This window comes from Clavelina lepadiformis, chromosome 3, assembly GCF_947623445.1.
Source record: "Clavelina lepadiformis chromosome 3, kaClaLepa1.1, whole genome shotgun sequence".
NCBI lineage: Eukaryota > Metazoa > Chordata > Ascidiacea > Aplousobranchia > Clavelinidae > Clavelina > Clavelina lepadiformis.
In genome coordinates this window covers 21,884,280-21,904,306 of record NC_135242.1, presented here as the reverse complement: position 1 = coordinate 21,904,306, position 20,027 = coordinate 21,884,280, and the positions used below count along the sequence as shown (strand labels likewise).

Sequence of the window (20,027 nt, the reverse complement as noted above, 5' to 3'; positions counted from 1 at the left end):
ATGCTTTCAGCGCTAGACTTTTAAAAGCTGTGACGCGTGTACAATAACAAACATCAACTCTATGAGGTAATATTGCACGACAGATATTCTGCAGCAGTAAGGCATTACAACGTAGGGTACTACGGCCATACTGTTTTGATATGACCTACGCCGGATATAGTTTCATCAAACGCGTAAATATTTGGCAACACCTGTAATGTAATAAGGGGTAGGCGACCTTTTGAACAAGATACGCAAAGCCTTGAGGAGATCATTTCCATTTAAATAAACAAACATTGAATGAACCCAGTGCGTAAACTAAGTTACAACTTACACCACCGCAAATGTTTCACTTGATATGATGAAGTTGACTTTTTCACAACAAAGAAACTCTTGTGTTCTGCACAAAATGTTAGTTAAAGTGCTGTATATACCAAAAGACATGAAGGTGCCATAGGAATTATCATCCTCAAAGGGCGAGTTTATTAACTAATAACCACGTTCGTTCAAAAAAAATCAAACACACGTAGAAAAAGTGTTAGTTTCAAATACAAAATAATGTTGATATTTCCCAGAAGTCCAAAACATTTTGTCAAAACTGGGTATTACCCTGACGAACTCCAGACTGATAGTGACCTTCAGATAACGCAGTTTAAGACGGCATAATGCCAACATGTGACCTTGTGGGCTAAAATAGCTTAGCTAGCCAGTTATCGTACAGTATAGTTTGCGTTAAAATGCAAGGTTAGTAATTTGGGAACATGAAAAAAATGCGCTGGTATTCGAAACACATATTACGAGTATGAGACCACTATTACAATTCTTTTCATCACATGTTCCGCACTCTAAACTCCTCGTATTAAATAAGGTTTTAAAAATGGCAAGATTAGCAAAAAATCCGATCGATCGGACCTTGAGAATTGGGTGGCTCACCTCACTGACGAACAATTGCGTTGGTAAAGCGCCAATTTGCCCAGTTTTGCTGGACTTGAAGCGGTAATTTAAAACGCGGTCTTGAAAAACTCTCGAATAGAAGCTTGACATATTGCAAAACCATCGTATTAAAGGTTTAAAAGTTTTTTGGACATTTTTTATAAACTTTACACTTTATGGCTGTAATACCACAAAAGTTTTATTAAGTAAAGTTTCAGGCAGGTGCGAAGGTGTAGAAAAATCGCAAATTTGATATATAATCTTAACTTATCGATACGTCTGGATTAGAAGGAGATAATTCGGGATAAAATGAAAACACTTACATGGGTTTACGCTTGTACACTTGCATGCAATTTCGGCTTTAAAAGAGCAGCTTAATTGTGCTTAACCAAAGTTCCGGATTTACGCCTGATTGCCTTGCAATTACCGATAGTCCTAGGCCATTTAAAACCTTTGCTGAGCCAGTAGGAAGGAACGCTTGCATTAACAAAGCTGAACTTGAAAAGTTTTACCACATCAGATAAAAAAACTACGGAATAGCTTTACCTTTTAACACAGTCAAAAGCGAACAATTAACCACAAGATCTTGCCCGTGACCAAACGTATTAGTTTATTTGTTTTGTACACAAAACGTCAGCGCCATTATGACGGTACACTACCTGTCTGTGACGTTGTCAAACAAAAGTGGTCGCAATCAACGCTTCGTGGGCAGGTGTCGAAACTCGCGAGCAAGTAAAGCTCGGATTTTGTAGACAATTTCGCTTGAAAATAATCGGCTTAAAAAACAAATAATAGTGAAAACTAATGTGTTACACATTATAATAATAATCCTGTCCAATACATTAAAGACAACTTGTAGCTAATCTACGTCTGAGTGTTACGATTGAATGGTAACACGAAGGACGAACTTTCCTTCAATAAGAAAGGTGGTTTATAGAGCAGATAAAGCTGCATTAATTATTCAAACGATAATTTTATCTTACACAAAATCGGGTAGTTCGTGGTTTAGTAATCGAAAGATTTCAACAAAACTGATCAGAAAAAGGCTGGATTTGTTTTCTAAATTAATCCTCTTTTCTGAATCACTGATGACATTTAGGTCCATTGGGAAGCTTGCTGCAGCGGCATTAAAGATTACTTCACGTAAATTTTTACCTGATATCAATCAAAGTTAAGCTTGCGCAAACATTCGATATAAAGCTGCAACAAACTTGATGTCAAATTAAAACGCAATTAAATTTAAAAATCTTAAGCAAGATGAAGGCCAATGAGTTCAGAGTTCAGCTTAAATTTCCCTAGGCGTTTTTACTGACCGATCTGATTTGGTCACAAGCATTTTAGACATTGCCAAACCATACAGACGTCGGTATATCACTTGATTTGCAGATTAATATGGTTTCTCTAAAATTTGAAATTTGACAATATACAAGTAGGCTTTCACTTCGGTCGAACAAAACTACATGTATTGTTTTTTCTAATCCCATTTAATCTATCCAGCACACACCACGAATAAACTAACTCAAAAACTGTAAAATACAGCTGGCTTGGGCTAGGCCAAGCTGTTCCTTGTCGACTCAAAAAGCAGACAAAGGTTTCCAGTCATTGGTTAGCGTTTCTTGAGCCTGAACAAAGTGACATATTTAATTATTAAACAATTTCACGCCATACTTAGTATCAATTCCAGCGTTTGACAACACGTTACACGGCATACAATAAGTAAACACACACTGTTTAATTAGAATAGCCTTCCCATTGTTAGTGACTTGCTTTACTCACGTATCTTTGCTATACAAAACCTGAATAAAAATACAAGCTGCGGTAACCTGTAAAGTTTGATGGTGCATTCGCCATATATGCTGGTTAATTGAAAGTGATTGCACAAACCAAATGTTTGTCTGCAATTTTACTTGTGACGTCATACAGTTTGCGCAACGCCAGATGTTTAGAATTGCTTACGATGTCGATAAAGTTCCTTGTTAATTGGTTTTAAGTCCGACATGAGATAAACATCTTATACACCACTCAAGGACATTACAAGGCCACTTTTGGATCTCAATGGGTTTAAGAAAACATCACATTGAGGATAACCGAAAAATAAAGTTTCTTATCAACAACGTGGACATGCCATCACTCAACGCGATTTCTCATAAAATTTCTGTGTCACTGCATACGTAAAAACGTTCGTTGTATTTGGTTGCGATGGCAGAGTAGAAAAGAATTATTTACCTACTTTACCACCCAGATTTCGGTTGAGTAGTCAATCTTTTAACAGTTTCTATGTTCAAATACTGTAGCTAACTTTCCAACTCCAAAATGAAGTTACAAACGGAAATCGTTCGACAAGCAACTTCTCTATTCTATCTTCAGCAAGCCCTTCTCATCAGGACGTTTACGTCAGATGAAACTGCAGGCGGTGTTCTCACATTCTTAACTGCTGTTTGTCATACTCATAACATTTAAAAAATTCTTGAATACTCTCAACCTCACCCTGTGACCTATGCAACGAAATTACTGAATACTTCTAAAATCAACTGCGAAAAAATCAACCAAACGGCCATCACGTACACTGGTACAGTGACATTGGCATAATTAGACTCACAAACATTGAAACAAATGATTCTATTTACCCAAAATGGTTTTGCTCAGCAATGCTACAGTATTTAGCCTACACAAATAGATAATTGGCGTTACTCTAAGCATCAAACACTTTAAAAGTGTTTCAGAGCAAGTTAAAGTTCCTAACTTCTCAAAAGTTTCCGGGATTTTTCTGAATGTTGGTAACCTGCTTTGTTATAGTAATACAGCTTAAAAATCACTTTCAATTATCGTAATCACAACAGAAACCTTTTACAGGGGGGAGAAAATGGTTTTGTTTACATTTAGCTCACAGACAATAAACATCATATTACTGTAGCTTACATAGGCTACGTAGCCAAAAGTGTCTTGAAGGCCGGATATAAGGTAGCTACCATTCGTGATTTAAGTCTTATTATATCATGATTATTTTAAGGAGGTATCGTGGCATCTTAACAAAGCCTTACTTAGTGCTCTGAATCACCGTGTCTTTTGTTAGAAAGCACAATGCCCTTTCCTATGAATCATAGATGCCCTTTCCAAACAGTTGGGGACTTTGAGCAGTAAAAATTTGCTGCACGAACATAAACTTCCTTGCAAATTACGAAGCAAGGTGCAGCGTCTTTTTACCACATAATCGATTTCAACGATTCGCTTGATTGGGTTTCTTTGACGTTTCCCACACATTAGGGCCTAACAATTGTACCTTAATTGACGCGACAATCACTTGACGTAACCAACCTATTGTAGTATTGTTTATCTCATAAAGGGAGCCCAGTGGGGCATTAAATTCTTCTGAATATGAGCGCTGTTTCATATACTCTTTTCTATTTAATTCATAAATTAGAAATAAAACTCATTCGATGCTAAGAGACCAACGCACCGAGGGACCTCAAAGAGATGAAGACAAAATGGAATGGTAATTTCCCCGCTAAAGAATGCGCTAAGTGCAACATGCTTACACAAGGCAAGACCTTTGTAGCTGAGGTCAAAAGGAAATCATAGCGATTTATTGATAAGCCGGCCTATCAGCACCAATACTTTGTCAACTTTTTTCCGTAGGCCACCTAGCAATGCGCCACACGCGGATTTAAAACGTTTGTGTTGGTTTGTCCGTCTATTTACAGCATATTGTGTCACACTAATAGTGCAGCAGAATTTTTAAACGTGAACATGCATGATATTACATTATCGGAAGATCGCTACAGCCGGAGTATCAATGCTACAGTGCGACGTGGAAATAACACTTCCTCATTTCATTCAATAGTATTTACACGACAGCACATTTAAAAACGCTTCGATACACTTGGCGTTTATACGAAGTACTATACAATTATCAGCATGCAGTTTATTGAATTAACAGGGGCATATGTTTCGTACTCACTTCACCTGTAACAAGTTATAATATTCACAGTTACACCCTTTTCTAAAATTGCAAAACGCTACAGAAGGAAGACATTTCAGCTCTAAAATTCGAATTTGCCTGTTTGAAAACAACCACTTGTCCGCCTAATAACAGACTAACTTAGTATGTGAGTTGATTCAGAAAATATCTACAAAGGATTAGCCATTTTGCAACGTTTAGCCCAAAATCTGAACTTCTGATCATGAAGGACAGAACAGAGCTAACATTGTGCTACATCCTGTTTGACAACAGCTAACTGTATGAACTTCTCGTAGTCGAAGCCTTCTGTTCAAGTACCTGTTAGTTTCGGGATAAGGGTTCACCACGGTCTAATGGTTACGCGTGATCAGCTCCAGAAAAAGTCTTGTCACAAAATGCTCTAACGCGTCATCTTGCGGTCGTTAATCAGTCAACAACAGTCGTGTAGGTGAGAAGAATAGAAGCCGGTTAGAACCGCTAGTTTTGCTTCCTAAGTTTATCGTTTACCTTTAAAGTGCAGTCTAAGTAGTGCCTAATACTTGCGACCTGAAATGACCGATGCTTTAAATATATCTCAATCAATTCCAATAAAACTATCGCTTTGATACAGACTTATTAAGTCAAATCGGCTTACTATCTATTCACATACGCACTTTTGATATTTAAAACCCATTAAAACCTAATACAACGCATATTACTTTGGTACAGTAGGGTGGCATTAAATTTCATAACTATAATTGCTTATAATTAGCTAAGCCATTATGAAAGCCCCGTGTAAAAGCCCGCCAGTGTGTGCTACTTTGTATTTGAAGCTATAACAGCATATACTACTTAAAAGCATGCTGAGCTCGTAACACGCTTCAACTGCACTTCAATTTTTTGTAGCTGGCAAGCAATTTTTGTAGCAGGTTTGTTACCTAACTAGGAGTGACCGAAGTAAAATAAAAATGCAAGTTTTCTGGAAAAATGAATGCCTTCATCGATAAGAACCGCGGCCGATTAAACGATATCGACACTGATAAGCGGGAAGTGTAGCGCTATCGGTTAAACCAGGGGTGGGCAAACTACGGCCCGCGGGTCCATTTTCTGCGGCCCGCCGGCACTTGCAGAAACTCCTACTCATCACTTATTGTTTTAATTAAACATGTTACATGACAAAATATTATTCCCTTTACGAGTGTGTTTTTCTCTTCACTTTCAGTGCGTAAACACACACACGTCAGTCGCGCATGTATTGCAACATACACTTCTCACGCATTGCTTGATTCAATTGTTTGATCATAAAATACAATTACGGTAGCGGCTACCGTAGGCCTACCGTAATACCGTAAGGCGTCAGTCGCGCATGTATTGCAACATACACTTCTCACGCATTGCTTGATTCAATTGTTTGATCATAAAATACAATTACGGTAGCGGCTACCGTAACCGTAAAACTGTGAACAGTTGCACAAGTCTCATTAAATTTTGTGATGATGATTGCATAGATTTAAACGTAACTGAGTGTGGAATACAAAAATTGTGTTTAATATGAATATGCGTTTATTTACACACCGGGTAAATTTTCCTACTTTGTATTGAGAATGTGCGGCCCGCCGGCTGCAACATTTTTTCAAATGTGGCCCTCAGTACAAAAAGTTTGCCCACCCCTGGGTTAAACCGTTAAAGGGAAGTGAGGTCAAATATAAATCCCACCGATGTGGTAAATGGCATCGTAGGTATTGATAATACTGATGTGTGCATATACATAGGTTGGCAGTACCGCGGTGCTACAGTACTGAATTACTGTACCACGGTACTTTTTTAGTACTGATACCAAGTTTCTGGAAACATTGCATTTGCAGCAACATTTAGAACACAAATAGTACCTACCAGTACCTAGTACCGACAAAATCGCGAACTACTTTTTTTTAAATAGTACCGAATACCGGAACCGTCAGTACTAAGCATACCATATTTTTGTGATTGAAAACCGGGACGCTTCAGAACAACGAGCCTTATCAGATAAATGTGATTCACGTATTACTATTTTCCTACTAGTCTACTATTACTGAACTAACGAATGCGCTGACAATCAACCCACTACTGGACCAACTACCGCTAGAATGACGTAGGCCTAACAATAACTTTCACATTTAACACAATGTAACAAGAACATCCATCAGGCAACATCTTCAGCAAGTTGGCTAATCAGACCAACTGAAGCATGCTAATATTCGTGTAGTGTAGGGCAATGTTGGCTGACTATATGCCAATGCGGGACTTTTTGGTTGACTGACCGGGATGCCGAGACAAATCCTTAAAAATCGGGACTGTCCCAGCTAAAACGGGACGTATGGTTACTCAATACTCAGTACAGATTTTTCTAATTACCGGTACCATTACCAACGGTACATTCAAAGTACCGACTGCCTACCTCTGTGCACATATAAAAAGAGGTTAATTAGACACGAATGCAAAATCGATGTGAAAAAGAGTGTGGAAAAGCGTCAATAATTTTATTGACTATTAATTTTTGTCTGGATGAAAAGAAGTAGGCTACAGTAGTGCGTTAAGTTTCGATAAACAACGATTACAAAAACCAAATGCCACAAAACAAATCTGAGGACTTACAATTCGTTCGATTACTAGTTTTTGTAAACAAGCCCTCCTTAAACACAGTAGTTCAGTTTTTGCATTTTGATAATATATTTATAAGCATCTCCCACCCAAAACATTCCTAATCTTTCGTAATATGACAGTAACTAAGCAAATTAGGTAAAGCGTTTTGTAACGCCTTGATAATAACAGAGGCAGTTTCGCATGATGATACTTATTAATGCAGCCCACTTCAAAGATATTTATATTCGGCGCCCACGTCATCTTATATGGTACCCAACTGTAACCTTGTTTCCTGTGTATGCTGACCATTGATGGCTAAGTTGAGGAAAGTGTGGTACCGTATAGGCCTAATTCAACCGGACTTAAAGTTTTCAGATTTATATAAACATGAAGTATTTGTATTGTTCGGGTACACTTCGGGAAAAATTAACTATTATCTCGCCAAATTGCAAGAAATAAATTCTTTTTCATTCACATATTTTATGTTTTGTGTGCGTCGCAGTTTTATTTGTTATTTCTGGCTATTGATGCGTGACGACCAGGAAGTAAGATGATGGTAAACAACTGCCAGCCAAGTAGCCGACTGCACTACTGCAGCGGGTTACTCTTCTGCTGTATACTCATACTGTCTTGCTGTGGCTTATTTAAACGGGTAATATTAGAAAATACAAAAGTGAATAAGCTATTTCACAGGCAGATTATATTGATTACTGATAAATCTGTAGAAGTTAGTTTGAGGTTATCAGGATTTTGTGATAATTTTGGACTTTAACCTAAGATCAACAAAACAAGACAAACCATCGAGTAAAGGTGCTCTAAATGTAGGCTAGGGGTTTTCTGTCTCTGAAATCAACGCTATTTCCAGATTGTGCAATGACTTTTTCACTCGATCCTGATAAATGTTCCTTTAGTTTACAATCTTTGTACTTTTGTTACACTATTGACCTTTTAATCACATAAGTATACACAAAATTTTCTTTCTTACATTATGTTAAGCAATGGCTAGGTGGTATCCAGTTTGAAAGGTCAGCACTTAAGGCTATATTGCATTGATGCTGTGTTGCGTTTTATTCTAAAGAAACGTGACTCGAACTCTTGCAGGCTTCCCGTGCAGCAATTTGTTGTGACACTTTCTGACTTAACTGCTGCTTTTAAAGACTGACCTTCATGTTATTACCTGTAACTGTCCCAGTTGAGATGTTTAAGTTTTCAACATTTACATGAGAAGTCTTTATTTCAAGTACCGGTAAGTCACGACTCAAGTAGCCCAAGTTAAAACTGCAACATGCTGACACTTAAAGTTTTTTCTGAAATTTATAGTGCACCAAGTTAGTCTGTGTAGGTTGTGAAAATTTTAACAACCATTTCATTAACTGAATATGTAAATATATATATAATTTCGTACGGCAATATTTTCATGATGCATAAATTTGCAGTCTTGCAGATAGCTTAAAACCAAGGTGCAACTATGTATGGCTATGACGAAGAAGAATCAATCTATGATGAATGGGGCTATCATAGCTCACTCAATGTGTCAGTCGATTTTCTTCTTCCAACAGGAATTTATATTCCAATGGACATACCCAGAAATTCAACTATGCATGATGTTAAACAGGTGTCTCGTACATTTTCTTTTTGCTCGCTATAAAATCATTACTTTTACTGCAAGTTTATTTGTATGAGTGCTCAGTCTATATATTGTCTACTATATTGTATTGTTTATTTTTTGCCATTAACTGCGGAGCGTATATATATATATGTAAATGAACAAAGAATAGCGACGGCCGTATATTTTCCAGTGACTTTTTCACCAAAAGCCGGAATATTTTCTAGTCTGGGACAGTAGTATAGTACGGGTTAAGAACTTGTACTGTATATACATCTATAGTTCATTATGGCTGCAGTAGTTTATTACATGTAAGCATGTTTTGTATTATGTATTTCTGAAATCATGTCTATAAATATTAATTCAGCTAAACATTGATTGAATAAATGGTCTAGTCCAGGTTTTCTCAAACTGGGTGTTGCCATCACTTTGTGGGTACCTTGAAAGCGTTTGGGCGTTGCATAGACTTCAACGGTTCAACCAGTTCAAATAAAAATTCTTTCTGGCAGTGCACTTCTCTGTGTCTCTTTACCAATATACTCTATATCCCATAGCCAGAAAACTTTAATCTCGTAAGATGCATCCTAATTAAACAGTTTTTGCAATTTATTCAATTTTATGTAAATTTGTTACCCATACTTTCAAAATGATCCAAAAATATGGGAATTACTGACAAATTTAAATTTTTGAATTGTTATTGCATGTGTAATTGAGATTATCTCAGTATTTTTGCCTTCCAACTTCGATACTAGAGCGAGTACGAATGGTTAAATTGAGAGTCTGCACAAATACCGTGATTAATGGCTTCCAACATTACCACAGTAAATGTTCTTGTCAACACTTGCAAATTTTTACAACTATGACGGTCCACAGAAATTTTTACCTCACGAAAATGGGTTGTGAGTGAATGAAGTTTGAGAATCCCCGTTCTAGTCTATCTAGAATCTAGTCTATGTAAGGTGCTATTGATTTAAGCAAAACATAGTGAACATAAGGTTTTATATTTAGTATAAATTCAACCATCGTAGATTAAAAATCCATGAACTTCATGTTACTTCTCTGTATCTTAGCTTCTATGGAAGGAGGCTATTCTTTATCCACTCTTCAGTAAGCTAGTAAGTCCAGAAAGTTACACATTTGTTTACATCACAAACTATGGACTCCAGGAGGAGATAGTGGATGAAACAAAACACTTGAGTGAGGTTTGTAAATCCATTTTTCGCCGAGTGAAGTTCAGGTAAATGTATTTAATTAAAGTTTATTTTTTTAAATCACGTTCTTTATTGAGTTTAGTTTGATCTCATGCATGAGTTGCCTGTACTAAGACTTATACAAACCCAAGGAAATATTGAAGAAAAACGAATAGTACAAGAAATTCATCAATTAGCTGGGATAAAAAGTGCGGTATAGTTAGTATTTATTTGTAAAATAATAGCTTTATGTTCATTTGTTAGTTTGTTTTTGTGGTATGCCATGATTTCATCATGTTATGTATAAGCCACAGACTACAGTATGAATCTTCCGCTTTCGAAAATTTTTCTTCAATTAAGGCTTGTTTTGATTTTTCATTTTGCTTATCACTTCCATTTTTTTGTTGTTTAGATGATAATGACTTAAATATCGACAGTGAATGCATTAACTTCCGAAAGGAAATGCGAGAACTGGCTGTGGATGTATCAAAAGAAAGAGACAATTTACATTGGAAGGTTTGATACATGTGTTTGTTCTATGTTTTATCAGCTACTTTCGCTTTCAATTAAAAGGATAAAATAGAGTTTTCGCCTTTGTACAAGTTTTTTCAATCTGGTTAATCATTAACTACAATTTTGGTTGCCAAAGTAGTTATCACCAGTTTCTTTCGATTTAGTATTATAAATAACATTAAATTTATCTTTATTCATATAAAGGATATTCATATGATAATACACATATCTAAAATTGTATGTTGTTTGCACATTTATTAATACTTGGTGTGTTTACACATTTAAAATCATTTTGCTCATTTAAATATCGGCGAAGCTTCCGGATTAAGCGCATGTAACAATGGGTAATTGTTTTTGTAGGATCTACTCGAACGTGAGTATCCTCCCACAATTGTTCCGCACTTAAATGAAAATACGCATTATCTTCGGGAGTTTGGTTTAATTCAACTAAGATATGAAAATGTAGAGGTACGTGTTGTTTCTTACTTATCATTAGTTGTTACTGTTTGCATGCAAGGTAATTGCAACGCTGTTGTTTGTATTTGCTCATGATGCTGTATTTGATGTTTATCAAGACAACAAAACTTAGTTTTATTTCTTAGTGTGAAATTTATTGATATTTGCCTGGCGTTTCATTTTCAACTCAATAGTTCCAATTGGTAAACTACTGGCCAGTATGGCACATTTCGTTTTTAATGCTTTGTCCACAATTTGAAAAACAGACATCGTTCACTATAAAAGTCAACCCAAAGTGGATTGCGACAATGCTGACAAAGGAAGCACTTTACACTTGGCTGTCAAAAACAAAGATACGGCTTCCATCCAACAATCCTGATGATTATGTGCTCGAAGGGCAAGCCAAAGAATACATCGTCGGAGATTACCCGATTTTTAATTTTAATGTATGTAATAAAGTGTCTGATTTAGTTTCTCTAATCTAAAGTGACTGCATTTATTGTCTTATCAGTACCATTTAAATATCTAAGTGTTTTGCACTTTCTTCCTTTTCAGTGCTTATGTAGTGCATTAATATTAATTCTTCCAATATATATCTGTGCGTGTCTTCAAGTGCTGTGTACAATGCATACATCTTTAAGTTGCAACTAAGAATCATCATACTAACATTACAGTGCTTGAGAGATGCCCTAGTGAGCAAGCGTGAAGCGTTATCGGTCGCTGCAAAAGCCCCTCCATCTCTCACACTCATACACGTGGCAACTATTCGAAAGATACTTCCTGAGTCATCAATGGGCATCTTACAAATGCAGGTGGCTTGTTTGCTTATGAATGCGTCTACATGAATCAATGCTGCAAGTGTATTAAGTTTATTCAACTCAACTTTCCCATTACGTCACAGATAAATGAATATGTAAATCACTGTGTCGTGACAATTTATTTTATACTGCTGCTCTATGATTTGTTGAACTGTTGATTTAACTAAACAGGAATTTTGGAATATAGTAAAATTACACTTATGAGGTTGTCTGAATCTTACAACTTACAGCAGGCCAGCATAGCACCACCCGTACCTGGGAAAAGGCGTGGCCAGACATGGTCTTTATGGCAAATAGACACTCATTTCTGTGTCAAAGTTCTAAGAGCTGGGAATGTGACTGGAGTGCAGGGAGATAAGAAGGTAGGTTTAAGTCTTGCCGAACTCCTACGTAAATGATTAAATTGAGTGATTTCAATGGTGAACAAGATAGATTTGTCACTGAAATATTTATATCTATTTTTCCACGCATGTGCTTTCAATTTTTTTAACAATGATGTTTTCCATTTTTAGCTGATTGTGCACATTGGAGTATTCCACGGTCTTGAAACCCTGTGTGCAACTGCATATACAAAAGAACCCACAAAAGAAGGAGCTGTTGGTATGTGTTCTTTGCTCGGTGCAACCTTGGGTTTGGTTTTTACCTAATAACATTGACAAGGGCAAAGTTTGAAACAACTTACCCAAAACACAGAATGCCATTTGAATAAAACCCGTCATCGATAAATACTGTATTAGGCAATGAGTACATCTGGAATGAAGATTGCTACTTTGACATCAATACCTGCAACCTCCCACCTAGTGCCAAACTGTGCATGGCGATATGCGCTATTAAAGGCAGGACTGGCGGAACAAAGAAAGATAAGAAGGTTTGTCTCAAACTGGTGGCATGCAACTTCACCGCCATTGCAACCTTACTACGATTTGGAATCGTTTATTTTGATTATGGTGAATTTTTTGCAGGACAATAACATCAAAGCCCTTCTTGCAACAGCGACCCCATTAGCATGGATCAACATGCCTCTGTTTGATTATCGCCAATGTCTCAAGAGCGGCATAGTGAGTTGTTTAAATAATACTACGGTTTCCAATTGGATCTAGACCCACAGAAATTGAAGTTTAGGACTAAAAATCCCCACACATACTATTTCTTCAGCTTCGTTTGAATTGTTGGAAGTGGAATCAAGGTGAGACTCTCGACTCAAACAATTTGAAGCCAAGAGGAGTTGTGACAATGAATCCGGATTCAGATGAAGCTCCATTCCTTGAGATTCAGATGGTGGATTATAATGCAAGTGTGGTGTATCCTCCTCACGAGAAGGTACATTTAGTGCAATGGTTTTTAACAGCATATGATGATGTTATGAGAAAGTATTGATAAGCAACGGCCATTTTATGTCAAATTACCAATTCATGTGTGTTAGCCGTTTTGCGCAGTGTTCTATTAAAAAGAAATATGAGCAAGCTGACATTAATGTTTTCTCTTTAAAGGTGTTGGAAGAAGCCGCCCACCAAGCAAGTGCCCAAGCCAACGATGTCTTTCCGCATCCCGCAAAGTCTCATCTGCTCCAACTCAGTGAAATTATGAAAAAAGACAGATTTGATGATCTCTTCGATAACGAGAAACATTTATTATGGTAAACTTTTGCTGATTTAACCTAAAAAAACCTAAAATATCAATTTAAAGTGGATAAAAAGCTTTTGTTAAACCAATGTCACTAACTAATTATTAACTAGTATAAACTAATACGTAACTTAATTAACATAGAATACGTATAATAGCAGGGTTAACGTGTATTTATTTAGTTTACTGGCAAAAACTTGGTGTGATTGGATATCCAACACTCTGGCTTTATTATACAATTCGACAAGCTACTGTTGCTTTAAGTTTAAAAGTGTCCTTATACCTTATTCTTCTTATATTAGGCATTTGAGGCTGGATTGTCGTGAATTGTACCCAGAAGCATTATCTAAAGTGTTGCTTGCCGCTAAGTGGAACTCATACAAGACTGTAGCTTTGGTAAGTAAATTGTAATGTAAACACTCAGTGCTAGAAAGGCTATGACCTTATTTACTTTATCTTATGTCTGTAGGGCATTGCAAAAGTAGGCCTGGGTCACAAGCACAGTATATTCTTTGCAGTTGTCTCAGCTTATTCTATTCAATTAGTATAAAGAATCCGGTAACATTGTGCTTCATCTTTATGTCAGATCCAGGCAATGTTACAAAGTTGGCCACCATTACCCTCTGAACGTGCAATGGAATTACTTGATTTTCAGTTTGCCGATCAACGAGTCCGTGACTTTGCTGTGCAATCTTTTGAAAGCTTGAGGTGAAAACTTAAACTAGGAAGTCACGAAAAATCAATTTTTGGCCAATACCAAGACAATAATTAATTACCATATTTAAAGTTCTTGTTGCTGATGATGATGTTGCTCTGATATCAGTATAATTTGTGGCTTTACTGAAGCTATACTAAAGGCCATCATTAATATAAGTTCTGTGTGTACTTGGTTTAGGCACTTGCAGTTTTCGCTTAAACTTGCTGTAAGGGTTAAAATACAGTAAGATCAAAGCTAAGTAACAACGCCAATGCATCTTGCAGGAACGATGAGCTTCAGCAGTACCTAATGCAGCTTGTCCAAGTTTTGAAATTCGATACATTCTTGAACAGTAGCCTGGTGCAATTTATCCTCCAAAGGGCCTGGCAAAACAGGAGAATTGGTCACTTCCTTTTCTGGCATTTGAAGTATGATGATAAGATATTATTACCTTTAAGTTCTTTAGTGATGTATGTAATTAACGAAAACATGAATGTTTCTTTGTATCAAATTAGCATCACATGACAATTGCATCCCTTAAACCGCTAATTGCCAATATTAATGAAGCTTTCGTCATGGCGATATCTATTTTTATTTTAAACAATTGGTGGTCGGTATGCTGTAATATGCAAAAAAAAATAGGGTCAAAGTTACTGAAAAATTTACTAAGTACGTACTACACTTACACCGGCTGTAATTTCAAGTTCTCTTTGTTGATCAAAACATGATTCATTTTGTGTATTGTAAGGGCTGAAATTAACACGGAGCCTAACGTTCGTTTATCGTTGATTCTCGAGGCTTATCTCTATGGCAACATCCACCATATGAAGGAGCTTCACAAGCAACATGAAGCATTGAATAAAATGAAGACGCTCAATGAACGGGTATAGAATGATTAATCAATTGTGTCAGGACTGTCCAGTGCGTCATTGTAAAGAACATCGCAAAGAAGACGCACCGGTCAACAAGTGTGTCATTTCAATGTGACACCATTTGCGATTAGTTTTTTATATTTAGAACCTTGTTATGCGTAGTGACACCTTTGATTAATTATGCTCTATTCACTTTATATCAACCCTGTTAGGTTAAGGATTCTAAGTTCAGCCAAAAAGATCTGAAAACCCGAGCAAAGAAAGCTCTGACTGACACCGCAAGCCAGGACTCATTCGCTGAAGCTTTAACCAATGTCGAATGTCCCCTTCACCCCCATCTTTATCTTGAAAAATTAGAGTAAATATTTGAACTGTTTCATTTCGACTTTTTTTCCAGTTTTAAGAATGTTATTGCTGAATGTTCATTTTCAATTAATAAACTTCCAAACCATGCTCTACATAGATAATTTATTTTCAGTGTGGAAAGGTGCAAAATTATGAACAGCAAAATGCGCCCTCTATGGCTTGAATTTCAGAATAGCAATGTGCCTGGCAAAAAGATCAGCGTGATTTATAAGAATGGTGACGGTAAGTTGTCTTCGTTTTGTTAAGAAAATACGTAACAAAACTCATCTTAGTCTGTAATATATTGCAATAGGTATAGATAATGCTTATTCTACTGTAAATGCTGTTCCAACAGATCTTCGACAGGATATGCTCACACTCCAGATCATCAAGATCATGGACTCTTTGTGGAAATCTGAGGGTTTGGACCTCAAAATGATTCCATACGGTTGCCTAGCAACTGGAGCCGCATCGGGAATGATTGAGGTGAAGTTCTGCTGTTTTTCATGTTTTTTTGCTCAAGATATTTATCCACAAAACATAATCCTGAACGATGATGTTTGAACTGCTTTAGAAACTTTCAACTATCTGCATTCCATATGCATATATAATATATATATATAATCATCCCAATGCGATCCCATCCCATTATTCTGGGATCTTTGGAGGTAAGGCAAAGGGGGCGTGTTGTCTCAGTCATTTGTATCTTACTTTCACTGACTGTTCCCACGTTATATTTGCTTTGCTGTCATTTTTCTTCACCATGTTCGTTCTGAGATTGGGCAGACAGAGAAAAGTAAACAGTGAACAGTCATTGTTAATTTAAAATAAATTTTGTACTCAATAAATACTTTGGTTACTGTTAAAGGTTGAATTATGCCTAGGTAAGAAATGTCTCAAGTCTGACATCAAGTTTAATATCAGTTTTATTGTTTAATATTTCGGGAGATTAACTGAAAATTTAGCAACCGATAGCATGCTTCTACCAACCACAATTTGCTGTTTTACTGAAATGGTTACATTGGGGGCGAGTTGTCACAATTTTGAAAATCCACCCCTGATTTTTTGACACAAGTATAATTTATTCGTAAAAATGTAGAAATCGAGTGTATGTATAATCTCAAAACAGAAAGAAGCGTCCTATATACTCTCGCAACAGTAAATGCTGCTGGGAGGAAAACATTTCCTGCTAATTTTGAATAACATAGAGCAAAATATACTAAAAAGGCTTCCCAAATATTTTAAGGCATTAAATATGTATTATGACAGCTGGTATATCGATTTGTAGTTACAAAGGATGTGCAAGTGCCCCATAATTATGGATTTTTACTTGTTTGTTTATGTTTTGCCGTTAAAAATAATGCGATTTTCTTTACATAGCCTATTACAATGCAGGTAATATTATGTGACAACAAGCCTCGACATGTGGCGAGTTGTCATAGAATTTTAAGTTTTTACAAGCTTGATTTCTTAAAATCTATTTCGAGTTTCGAGAAATTTTTTTTGGTGTCAACACACAAGGTACATGGGCAGCGTTGAAGTGATAACTAGATCACTGCTGTTGCATTCATTAAAAGCACAACTGAAAAAATTCTAAAGTTGTCACCACACGACCCTCTTTGCATTATATAATTGTTGGGATTTTGTCAATGATGGAAATTTATTTTCGAGAAAGCATTAGTGACCGCACATCCCCAAGCTAAACATAGTTAAGCACCGGTGAGATAGTGTAAGCATGCTGATGATATCTGGTCTTTTTGACTAGACAGCAAACATTGCATGGAAATAATTACTTTCATTTCAACAGCCATGTGTCTGCGTCATGTTTTATTCAGGTGGTAACCCACTCGAACACGATCGCCAACATACAGAAGAGCAAAGGTGCAAAAATGTCATCTGCGTTTCGCCATCAAACTCTTTTTGAATGGATCGGAGAGAAAAACCAAAATAAGTCAGAGTATGTTTGCTCATCTAATACATAAACATATATAATGTATTGCATTAGCTTAAGAGTAATAATTAAAATATGTTGTAGCAATTGATAAAATTAAGATTATAGTTTTCATCACGGTAACGATTTAATCTCAGGTGGTTTTAATATAAATGTTCAATTTTAAGCTTGGAGCAAGCAATTGAAAATTTTACTTACTCGTGTGCTGGGTATTGTGTGGCCACTTATGTGCTCGGTGTGGGGGACAGGCATTCAGACAATATCATGGTCACGGAGAAAGGACAGGTAGGAATGGTATTTTATGGTCTCTTTAAATGTAATTTAATAACAAATGTATGTAATGTAAATGACTCGGAGTTCAACAGTTTTGGTGTTCATTTGGTATGAATATGTTTTTTTTATTGTTCTTACAGCTATTCCATATCGATTTTGGTCACATTCTGGGTAACTTCAAGTCCAAATATGGCATCAAACGGGAGCGGGTCCCATTTGTGCTCGCTCATGACTTTGTTCATGTGATAAATAAAGGAAAGACGAATGAGAAAAAAGAATTTGCAGTTTTCAGACAAGTAAGCATGTTAATAAAATCAACCCGCTTACATTGTATTTATAGGCTTATTAAATTGACTCTGTTTTAAGCATCGTAGTTTCCATGCAGTTCTTTCTTAAGATAACAAACGGAAAGGTAAGGTAACCATTTGTTTATGATTTGCAGCTTTGTGAGCGAGCATTTATCATTATTCGTAAAAAAGGATACCTCTTTATCACTTTATTTGCGTTGATGCTTCATTCTGGTTTGCCCGAATTAACATCATTGGTAAGTTTTCAATAGTCAATGTACTGTACAGGATCAGAATAAAATCATTTATTTTTCCTTCGCTTTTATATTAAAAAGCCTGTCGTAGTATTAATGCTATTGTTTGCAATTTCTTCCAGGAACATCTGGAATATTTGAGAGAAACACTTGCGCTTCATCTCACCGAGGAAAAAGCACTTCAACAATTCCGAAACCAGTTCAAGAAAGCATTGACCGTTGCTTGGTCCACCTCTGTCAATTGGTTCTTCCATAATGTCCATAGGGACTAAGCCAGTGTTACAAACCGTTACTAACATAGCAGTAATTAGAGAGTTGTTATTAGCATCACTAGAAATAGTTTGTAAATGGTATTGGCATTTGAAAAGTACTGTTACTGCCTTTATTTATCACGTCCATTAGTTTATTTCATGTCAACTTCAGTTGTGTGTGTAGTAGAATGCATTATTTTGTAATGTGCAATCATTTGTATACAACGTGATAGAAAGAACGCCTATGTAGAAATGTCAGCTGACTTCAAGTTATTTGTAACGGTGTTAGGTGCATTGTGATGAAAGTTTTTTTGTCAGTGATTATTACTTGACCTATCGCATTTATTGTGTTTTTGTAAACAGAACTTATTATCACTCTATGTAGGCAATATCATAAGGCTTTTATTGCTACTTGGAGGCATGTTTATCAACTCGTACACACCAATGCACTTCCAACTATACTACAGCCAAACTTTGTTTCGTAAAATAGTAATTCCTTCGTACTCTGCTTGCTTCTAGTTTAATATAAAGTAAAAGTTGCCTGTTATCTGTTGTATAAGCAACAAACCACTCATCCTCTTTTGTAGCTTACAATGATTGATTTACTGGTCTGACTCACTTGAAATATTAATCGAATTGTTCATTTATATATGCATTATGAAGTGTGGTTATTGATGTAATGAAAATGCTAGTATTTCATTTTTAGGCTTAGATATTATGTTTTATGGTTCGATTTACTGCAGCAACCTTTGAAACGAAAAATGCTTCATAGTTAATGGTAAATAAAGTTATTATTGAAGTTATCAGAGTGTGGAACACCCTTCCCGATAGACCAGTGGTTCCCAAACTGGGGTCCGTAATGCAGTTTCAGAGGGTCCGCAATCAGAATTAGTCTTTAAAGCAGTTTTAGAGGGTACACGACATGAGAGTTGCGCTATCCAAAACCAAACCAAACATCGATGAGTTAATTGCAGCAAAACAAGTGCACCCATCCCATTAAACGCTCACCGTATTTGATAAGTTTGCTTTTTCTTTCATTGGTGTGGGTTTTGTATTTTTTCTATAGCATTCTTGGATTTTTATAGGGCCCCGAAATATCAAAATAATTGCAAGGGCAAACTTTTATTAAAAGTTTGGGAACCGCTGCGATAGACGTTAATGGAGTGTAAATTGTTTTTTGATTATTTATTGAGATTACTATAATGGCAATTATGGCACTCCAATATTCCTGCATGGGGCTCCTGAACTTATGTATATGGATGGATTTAGTGAACTGAAGACAAGAAGTTTTGGTCCAAAATCAAATTTCAACAATTTTCAAGCACTTGTTCACCTGGCTTAAGCATTGACCTGGAAATTGTCAATTAGACATCTGCTAGGGTAATTCCCAAGCTAAAAAGCAGCCCCAGCCATGGATTGT

General features: G+C 36.4%; 1 protein-coding gene across 2 annotated transcripts; it reads left to right on the top strand.

Moving 5' to 3' along the window:
* Nucleotides 1-8,117: 8,117 nt before the first annotated feature.
* Nucleotides 8,118-19,410, top strand: LOC143449262 (phosphatidylinositol 4,5-bisphosphate 3-kinase catalytic subunit beta isoform-like). Of its 2 annotated transcripts, none has more exons than XM_076949378.1 (26): nt 8,118-8,717; nt 8,908-9,086; nt 10,148-10,279; nt 10,371-10,476; nt 10,680-10,783; nt 11,141-11,248; nt 11,503-11,682; nt 11,911-12,048; nt 12,288-12,416; nt 12,567-12,654; nt 12,792-12,922; nt 13,017-13,112; nt 13,210-13,374; nt 13,545-13,690; nt 13,980-14,073; nt 14,264-14,385; nt 14,659-14,802; nt 15,123-15,258; nt 15,459-15,604; nt 15,725-15,834; nt 15,947-16,077; nt 17,427-17,548; nt 17,710-17,827; nt 17,956-18,111; nt 18,258-18,359; nt 18,479-19,410. In XM_076949378.1, the coding sequence occupies exons 2-26, from the start codon at nt 8,940-8,942 to the stop codon at nt 18,626-18,628; spliced, it is 3,201 nt and encodes a 1,066-aa protein (XP_076805493.1). In that variant the 5' UTR covers nt 8,118-8,717; nt 8,908-8,939; the 3' UTR covers nt 18,629-19,410. The 2 variants fall into 2 exon arrangements, with proteins under 2 accessions (XP_076805493.1, XP_076805492.1); XM_076949377.1 differs by having other exon boundaries at nt 8,121-8,717; nt 12,285-12,416.
* Nucleotides 19,411-20,027: the final 617 nt, after the last annotated feature.

Coding starts and splice junctions, on each gene's coding strand:
- LOC143449262 (XM_076949377.1), top strand. CDS start 8,940: ATGTATGGCTATGACGAAGAAGAATCAATCTATGATGAATGGGGCTAT. Junction 9,087..10,147: donor CTATGCATGATGTTAAACAG/GTGTCTCGTACA, acceptor TCTGTATCTTAG/CTTCTATGGAAGGAGGCTAT. Junction 14,803..15,122: donor TTCCTTTTCTGGCATTTGAA/GTATGATGATAA, acceptor GTGTATTGTAAG/GGCTGAAATTAACACGGAGC.